The sequence below is a fragment of the Protopterus annectens genome, chromosome 12.part0, assembly GCF_019279795.1.
Source record: "Protopterus annectens isolate FY-2018-M chromosome 12.part0, PAN1.0, whole genome shotgun sequence".
NCBI lineage: Eukaryota > Metazoa > Chordata > Ceratodontiformes > Protopteridae > Protopterus > Protopterus annectens.
Window position 1 is genome coordinate 657,253,420 of NC_056746.1, and position 9,968 is coordinate 657,263,387.

The 9,968-nt window shown below is 40.1% G+C and overlaps 1 protein-coding gene across 2 annotated transcripts in view; it reads right to left on the bottom strand.

The window, feature by feature from the left end:
* The window catches only part of LOC122816772 (tetratricopeptide repeat protein 30A), a 2,782,581-nt gene that overhangs the window by 1,247,405 nt on the left and 1,525,208 nt on the right, over nt 1-9,968 (bottom strand). For both annotated transcript variants that reach the window (XM_044089788.1, XM_044089789.1), the window contains exon 12: nt 5,627-5,692. In XM_044089788.1, the coding sequence (XP_043945723.1) occupies nt 5,627-5,692 (66 nt within the window). The remainder of the gene's footprint in view (nt 1-5,626; nt 5,693-9,968) is intronic.

Sequence of the window (9,968 nt, forward strand, 5' to 3'; positions counted from 1 at the left end):
TGAGTGAGAAGTAACCACTGGAGAAGTCTCATGTGGAATCTGACCAGAAGAACAATGGTGGTCGAGGCTGCCATTGAGCCCAACAGTTGGAGTATGGACCAAGTACATGATTTGTGGTGACAGAGTAGTGGCTGAACCTGTCTTATTCTTTGAAGTCTGTGATCCGGAAGAGATGTTGTGCAATTCCTTGTGTCCAACAGAACCCCGATGAATTCTAAAGATTGTGCTGGGGTCGTGTTGGACTTCTCCCATTCAGTAATTCCAGGCATTGTGCTGTGTAGTCTAGGGCTTCTTCCAGTAGACACTTGGTGGGGGCGGTGAGGCACCCATCATCTAGGTATGGAAATGCCTGGAATCCTTGAAGTCACAGGTGAGCGATGACCACTGCCATGCATTTGGTGAACACTCTGGGGGCTGTAGAGAGACCGAAGGGCAGTGCTTGAAATTGGTAGTGACTGGCTCCTATGCAGAAGCGGAGGTATCTTCTTGAGTGTTTGTCCATTTTTGTATGGTAATACACATCCTGAAGATCTACAGAGCACATCCAATCATCTTCTTCCCGAAGAGGAAGGATAGACTGAACCGTGACCATCCAGAATTTCTCAGTTTTTACAAATTTGTTCAGTGTGCTGAGATCTAGAATCGGTCTCCAGTCCCCTGTCTTTTTTGGTACTAAAATGAACCTTGAGTAAAAACTGTATCTTATCTGGTCTGGGGGGACTGTTTGGATGACTCTTTTTTTGTAACAGCTTTCAGATTTCGTATGCTGCTGCTTCCCTTTGACTGGGTGGGACGTCAGGTAAGTCACTAGATGAGGTGGGACAGAGAAGGAAGGGGATGCAGACATCCTCTGGATATTATTCGTTGCACCCAAGAATCAGTGGTTATGTTTCACCAGGCAGTGGGGTACAAGGAAAAATGACTCCAGACCGCTTCCAGAGGTGAGCAGTCGGGCAACACTTAAGGAGTGCTGGAAGGGTTGTGCAGAGAAAGAATCTCTTGAACCCCAGTTTCACGGACCTCCCCTGCCCCGAAAGGGGCATCTTCCACTGGAGATTCCCCCTCTGCCTCTAGGGGAGAACTCGGAATGTGCATCACGAAAAGAGCCCTGTGATTTTCTGTGCCACATCTTTCCACTCCTCTGATTTCTGGAGTAGAATCGTTGAGGAGTGGAGTGTCAGACACCAACAGCAGATAGGGTCTTGCCATCTTGTTTGCACCTTGCCAGCGTATCTTTCACTTTAGGGCCAAACAATAAAGCAGCCTCGATGGGGGCATTCATAAAGGAAGCCTTAAAGGAGTCGGCAAAATCGCAAAGGTGCATCCAGGCATGTCATCTCGTGACTATACCTGTGCTCTTGCCGCTCCTTCCATTGCATGTGAAATAAGGTGCATGGAAGAATTGGATATGGATTCTAGGGTCATTATCTGAGAAGCTACATTGTCTCGGTCCTCATCAGAAACAGCTCCTGCCACAGTTTCAGAGAGTTGGTTGATAAGGTCCCTCTTGGGCCTTGTAAAGTGTGCCAAGTAGTTCAAGGACCTTATGGCGAAGATCGATGAAGCAAACATATGTTTCCCAAGTCTGTCTATCACCCAGAACTCCTTGCTGGGTGGATGAACAGTCTGGCTCTCTTCTGCCAAGTCTTTTTTGGATGCAGCCGCCACCACCATGGCATCTACTGGAAGACCTTTTGACCAATGGGGATGCTCAGCTGGGGGAGGTGAAATCTTGTCAGGCCTCCGCTGTATAGCTTCCAGAGTGTCAGGAGCCTTCCATGCATGCTGGATGATGAGCTGGAAAAGCTCATCGGCCAGCAGAGTAACCCAGGAGGTAGGGGGCTGGGCACGAAAGGCCTGCAGGAGTACGGATTCCTCTGAGGAAGGGCTAGAGGACTTCCAGTTACCCCTCTGTCTTAGGATCTCAAAGATGTCACCAAAGGATACCTCATCAGAGGGTGACCGTGGGGACCCTTCCCCACCATCAAAGTCTGTATCTTCAGTCAAAGACTCCTCATTGGAGTCCATGTGCTTCCTCTTGCAAGTAACCTTGTGAGGGACTTTCTCAGTGGGGAGCTCTGGGGAAGATTGCAAAGAGGGGGGTCTCCTGAGGGGGAGAAACCTGAGGCCCTTGTGCCTGGTGTCCAGTGGTTGTGGTTTGTGACAGCTGCGGCACAGACAGGGGGGGGGGGACTCCAACATGGAAGGTTTGCCAGCAGAGGCAAGTGCACTCTCCATGGCCTGGAAGGCCGAACTGCACGAAGAGGAATTGGGAGCCTGAAACTGAGCATGAAAACCTCAGAATCGGGGTCACACCCTGTTCTGACGAGCTGATCCCCAGACCATGAGTCTCAAGAGGGCTGTGGAGTGTGAGGGAAGGAGGATTCCTGGAGGGTGCCATAGAAAAAAACTGGCATGGAAACAAGAATGCCCTCCCCCATGGCACAACCACTAGCCTGACTTGAGCCCGAAGCCCAGTACACCGAGGGCCACAAAGACAACTCTGGCTCCAAAAGGAGGTCCACTATTGGGGTCAGAGGAAGGGAAGCTGCTACTGGAGGAAGGGGCTTTGATACTTCCATGGAAGTCAAAGGAGGAGTGTATGTTGGAGTCTGTGGAGAAATACGGTCACCTGGAAGAGGGAACATAGCTTTACATGGTTGAGAGATACCCCTGGTCACAAGCAACTGGTTGACAAGCCGCAACACACCTTGTTCTGAGAGGCTCCTAGTCAACTTCATAGAGAAACCTGAAGGCGATTCTGGCCTTTCTAGAAAAGCGCTAAATTGCCTTGCAACAAACTGATCCAAGGAAGGAGAATAATTAGTCCTTGCTAGTTCATGTGGTGCAGAGCTCGGAACCGAGAGCGTCTGCACTGAGGAGAATGGTGATGAGGTCATCTGTGCCGATGAAGGCAGTGCCACAGAAGTTGAAGGTGTCTGCACAGTAAAGGGCAGTGTGACAAATGTCTGCACCGATGAGTATGGTGCTGTCGAGGAAGGTGTCTTCACCAGTAATGATGGTGCTGAAAAAGAGTGCACTGAAGAGCATGTCAGTGCCAAAGGTGTCTGCACCATAGAGGACAGTATCGTCAAACTCGGTGCTGAAGGAGACTGAACCTGTAGAGATGGGGCCAATAAAGGATGTGAGGAAACTGTCATGTTTGCACCGGAAACTCCGATGGTGATAAAGAGGACATAGCTGGAGCAAGAATCAACTGGGGCGGTGCCGAGGCTGGAGCCGAAAGGGCCACAGATGGCAGCGCTGGGCTCGAAATCTTTACCTTTTTGTAAGTCAATTCCTTGTGATCTCCAGAAGGGGATGAAGTGAACAACCTCAAGGAGGAGGAAGAAGAAGCCTCTTATGGGGTTTAGCAGGAGGGGTTGAGCCCTCCAACCCAGAGATAGCCTCACAGAAAGGAGTTTTAAGGAGGCCTTTCAGGATTAACTTGTTCTTCCTTTCATTGAGAGTCTTGGTCGAAAAATTTCTACAAATTCTACATGGGGGATCCACTGAAAGGTGGGAGACATTCAAACAATAGACACATAAATCATAGCCATCAGAGAGCAGTAACTTACGGCCGCATTCCGTACATTGTTTGAAACCAACACTACTTTTCTTGTCCAACATAATGATACAGAGAAGAGCAACAGTACCAAGGAGTTAAGAAAGCTACCCAGAAGGGTACGAAGACAGAAAAGAAGGATTACCAACGATGGTAATGAAGAATTACCTCAAAGGTAAGAAAGGATAATAAAAGGGAAGAAAATAGAGTCTTAGAGTTACAAAACTATAGAGAAAGAGTCTTAAAGATATGATACAGAAGGAGTACAGAGACAGTAAGTGACGGAAAACATTTTAAGCACCAACAATACAGAAACTTTCAAAAAATTATTCACTTAAATGAGAGAGTGGCCTGACACGGCTGCACAGCAATGCAGCGAATGAGATCTGAGGTAAAAGGGAGCAGAGCATTCTGGGTAGGATCTTGTCTCAAGAGTTTTTGGCGAACGCAAGCTTGCTATTAGGCAGGCTCGGTTCAGAGGACGGAACCGATAACCCATCAGTAAGGAATGAATGAAGATTAGTAACATCAGATTAACCTTTTATAAGAGCCACAATATATTCAGATGAACAATGTTTAATTTTTTGTTTTTTCTTTACAGTTCTGGATGAAGACTGACTTGGTGAAGGCACTTCTGCCCCTTACACAGGTCTCTTCCCTGGCTACCCCAGCTAACATTTTCCAGACTGAGAAGATAATGATTTCATGCCTGGATCAGACACTGGAACAGCCAAAGAGGACATGGCTGACTCCTGGTTCATGGTGGCTGAACAGAATACAACAGAGAAAGCCAGACAGGTAAGTGAGTGACTTCAGGAATGACAAACAGCCACCACAAAGTCACCACCACTGGCTGAGGCATTGACTGAGCCCATAGTGTCAGCCACGGCTCTTTGGTAAGTTTTCTTTTTCTATCTAGGTACAGAAGGAAGTGGAACAGCTGTAGCAAGGCAAGTGTCCATGCTATAACCAAGGAGAATGTCTTGAAGCCAGTAAGCTTTACTGGAATAAAATGGCTGGAAGTTAAGTTGCCAAAAAGTGTTCACAAGCAGCACAATTATACTCACATATGCAGTTCCCTATCACAGTAATGTATATGCAGCACATTAAAATTCTGCTAGAAACCCCTTTGACAAAAAATGAAATCTTTCAGAAAAAATGGCAGCCACAAAGTGTACACAATCACTAACGTATGATGTAATAATTCCTGGTCATATAAAACATTTCCTGACACCAAACTGTTAGTTAAAAAACACAAAGTTTGCATAAGCAGTACAAATTCACACAAAAAATAGCCCCTAAATAGCTTAGAGCCAAAAATAGTGGCACCTAACAGAAAACTCCTGATATTCTAAAGAATATCATTTTAAAGGGAAAATATCTTTAAATATCTCTAAAAAGATCTATTTAAAAATGCCATGTTTTTTCTCAAAAGGGTACTATATCTAGGTGGAAGGGTTTCACACTGGATAATTATCTGCCAGAATGAAGCTGAAGGCTGGTTGCTGCTCCTGTTAAGTCTATGAACTGCTTCTTCACGAGGAGCTACTAAAGTATGGAAGAAAGCTTCACTCTGATTGATTTCCCATCAACAAAGCTGTCCAATCAGCAGTGACAGCGAAGATATGGGAGAGAACCAAATTTTTGAAAAAGTGACTAGTTGTCTCTTGAGCAGGACACAATCTATATAGCCTAAAGGCTAATGCAGCAGTGGAAATAATGAACATCAACCGTTGCTACATTAAAAAGGCTGACACTAATGGCCACAGTTCCATGTGAAGGATAACTCTTATAAAGTTCAGTGAATTTTATTTATGTACTAGATAACATTTTTCCACCTACATTCCTTGTAGCTACATAAATATTTGTATCAAGACAGGTAAAATGCATTTCTTCAAGTGTGTCGATACACAAAGGCATAATACAATAATGATTTTAATCTAAAAATGCCTGTAAATACACGTGTTAAAATATTTACATATATTTATATTTTACAATATACTGTGTTAATATAGTGTTAGTGAATATGTTAAGCATTCCCACACTAAACACAGTACCTACCTGCTTTGTCAGTTTTCTAAGTTGCTCAGTCAGTTTTCCTGCCATTTCATCAAACTTTCGAAAAGCCTAGAAGAATTTAATGTAGCATGAATAAATACAATGGCAAAACAGAGGCTGTTTTACTTCTTAAAATTTTAAGGCTGCATACTTAAAGATAAATGCAATATTTCAATACTTTCTGTATTCCTATGTAACACTTTCTGCAAAGTAACTTGTAAAGAAATTCGCATCAAGTACATTCCCGCTAGCATACCATCACGTGCAAGGTGCGTTATGTACTGTATAATAAAAAGTTCAAGATAGTTAAGGGAGTGCCACATGACAAGGCTAGGTTCTTCAGTTTGGTGTAGAAGCTACCGGTGAAAATGTTCTGATGTCTTATTAAGCTAACTGCCTATGTGTCATCTTGAAATAGTAATCACATACTTAGTCTCACAGATATGAAATTCTGTCATGTCAGCACTGCAGAAGTACTTATGACATATTAGAATAAACTATTTTTTTCATGTTAGATATAGTATTTTAATTTGTCAGCCAGCTCTTTGTCTTGCTGATGATTCTCAGTGTTTTAACCATTACAGAAAACAACAGCAATACTTGGACATGTAAACTCCTCTCTTGTTTTTCAAACTCTGACTGAAAACACTTAAAATCATTAAAAACTTAACGCCATAGGGAATTATGCATATGTGCTAATTCACTCAAAATGCAGTCTGCTGGACTACACTTTAATGGTTCATTAAAAACAATTGTTTAGCAGAAGATGGCAACCCGGAACAAACCCTCTGAAAAATGAAAGACTTGGATTAAACATTTCAAGGTGTATCTCACCAAAAATGGCCTTCAAAACAAAGAATGAATACAACAGGCATGTACCTACATGGCCTGGTGGAACCTCAATCCATACTTGCAGAAAGAGACTTCATCTAGGTCCAATTTAACTCCATAGGATTGCTATATATATATATATATATATATATATATATATATATAAATATATATATATATATATATATATATATATATATATATATATATACATACACACATGCATATATATATATATATATATATATATATATATATATATATATATATATATATATACATACATATATATATATATATATATATATATATATATATATATACATATATATATATATATACACATACATATATATATATATATATATATATATACACACACACATATATATATATATATATATATATATATATATATATATATATATATATCATGTAAAAACAACCAAAGCTTTTGCTTTTCTATATGGTGTGTGTGTGTGTGTGTGTGTGTGTGTGTGTGTGTGTGTGTGTGTGTGTATATATATGTATATATATATATATATATATATATATGTGTGTGTGTGTGTGTGTGTGTGTGTGTGTGTATATATATCATACACGAAAACAAACTGAAAAACAATAAGCCACAAACTGATAATTCCAAAGAGCAGCAAGAAGAGGCACACACAGGATAATAGTTAAGCGCTTTTCGTTTATGGTACAAACATAAACTTCTTCAGACAATTTTAAAACACATTAGCAACCATTAAATACACGTATCCACCCAATCAAAAAATCAACAAGGTACAACTAATTTAAAGAGACAGTATCCAATTGAAATAAAAGCAGAAAAAGATACATTGAAACATAACAAATATGTATAAGTTAAAATGAATATATTAAAATATTAAAATAACACCTCCTTTTACACTAAATAGAACATGATACCAATAGTGTAAATTTTAAATACTCCTGTCTTAATTAATTAACTACAAGGCAAAAGAACTATAAATGCTTAAATGGTGTACTAGAAGTCTGTGAGCATATAGCAAATAAGTATTAATACAAACAAAGTTCAACGTTTTAAACTTCTCAACTTTAAAATGCTACTGATCACACATCCTTCATTTAAGCCTGGTGAACTATACGCATTAAGTCTAATTTGCCACCCTAATTCCAACTCTTCAAGTTTCAAAGCCACCGGGCCACCCCTAATGTCCCTTTGAACCTGATCTATAACTAGAAACTTAAATCTATGGTTAGGGCATTGGGCCACATGTTTAGCCAATGCGTTGACCATATTGCCCTTCCTGATTGCGTATAAGTGCTCATAAGCTGACTCTGAAGTTTCCTCTCAGTTTTGCCTACATAAAATGCAGGACAAAACTGGCATAATGCGAGGTAAACTACGAAACTAGAGTTACAATTATTTCTCCATTTTAATGAAAAATGCAACTCATTCACAGTAAACCTGTTAGACTCTAGCATAAATGAACAATAATTACAGGATTGGCATTTGTACATACCAGGAGTTTTAACAGTTAAGTTCTTAGATTCACAGTGATCTTTAAGGTTTCTCCCCCTCTTGTATATAACTATCGGTGCACGACCTACACTACTTAGAACGTGTTGGTCACTTCTAAAAAGAACCCAGTTTTTCAACAAAATCTTAAAACACCTGGCACTATCTAAACTATACGTAGTTATGAAGGACAAAGGTACCTCACAACCAAGTTGTTCTTGAAGAACCGTAGAAGTTGAATTAAGTAATGAATCAGATGATTGTCCAGAAATGTTTAGTCTCATTACCTCATTAGTTAAAAGAGGCGTATAAAATGAGGACTGACGTTTCAACGACACTTCATCAATGATTTCATTGACCATAACTACAGGGTACCCACGTGCCACAAACATATTTTTCATAAATTCACACTCATTTGTGAATTCACTGTCAATAGTAATCATCCGAGCTGCACGAACCAACTGCCCTTTAATAATGGCTCGTTTTTGGTGGCGTGGGTGGCAGCTAGAATAGTGGAGCATGGAATTACAATAGGAACTTTTCCTGTGAATTTTAGATGTATACATACCATTAGAATCATCTTTAGATAGTAAAATATCCAGGTATGCTATAGATCTACAATCAAATGTATGTGTAAATTTTAGAAAATGGGTAGATGAGTTCAAATAATCTACCAAGCTGTTACACGTTAAAGCATCACCTTTTAGTAGAATAAAAATGTCGTCAAGGAAACGTGTGTAAAATATTATGTTCTCTTTGAAAACACAGTCTTGCAAAACATAAAGGTGTTCCCAATAGGCCATAACCATGTTGGCCACACTGGCCCCACAAGGGGACCCCATGGCTATCCCTATTTTTTGCAAAAAAAGTTCCCCTTCAAACATAAAAAAGTTGTTTGCAAGAATGGTGCTTAAAAGTTCCTCAACTAGTAGACATTCATCATGTGGGCAACCCTGCAATCTAAGGACCTCATTACACCACTCAATCGCTATGTTATGGGGTATGCATGTGTACAGGTCCTTGACGTCTATTGTGAAGAAGTTGTAACCCGGGTTGTACTCTATCTCATTTATATTACTCAAAAAAGTCCAAGAGTCCTTGCAAATTTGTTTAATATTAACTAGGTATTTTTGTAGAATAAAGTCCACAACTTTGGCACACGCATAAGATAAAGAACCTCTGCTGTCCACTAAAGGACGCATTGGTGGATTAGCCACATTTTTGTGGATTTTGGGAATCCCAAAAAAGCAAGGAACTCTGGGATAAGAGATAGACATAAAATTGTACACTGCTTGAGTAATTCTACCTTCCAAGTACAAGTCCTCTATTACATTTCTGAATAACCTATATGCACCATTAAGCTCAGAAATAGAACTTGTAGTGTAAGAAGGTGAATTTAACAAGTTATACATTCTAGATGAATAATCAGCATTGTCAAATATAACAACCCCCCCCCCCCCTTATCAGGTTTGCATATTCTAATTTCATTCGTCTTAATAAACTCCAAACAGTCCTTTTCCATCGATGAGTCTTTGTTAATTTTATTAAACCCAATGTTTTTATGCAAAGCTAAATTACGGATGTCTAGCTCACAGAACTGTTCAAGCGTTTTGATCGTAGAATTTAAGGGCGGATTGAAAGTACTAGGGATTCTAAACTCGTCCACTGTATTACTACAACCTTCTCCCATTAACAAGTTTAAATTAAGTTTCCTTGTGTACAATTTTAAATCAATAATGGTGTTGACTAAATTCATCCTACAAGGTGGAACATAAGTCTGACCCTTAGACAATAAATTTACCAGGTCAGGAGAAATCTCCACTTGGGAGAAGTTATAAACTGTAAAATCACCATTACTGTTATAAACAATAGAAGGTAGACCCTCTCTTGAAAACCCAGTACAAATGTTGTCAGGCACATTCACATCGGTGACCAAGTGGTCATGAGGTACTACAGTATTAAAACATTCTATAAGACCATCTACAGTGCTAGTGTCCAAAAAATTATTGT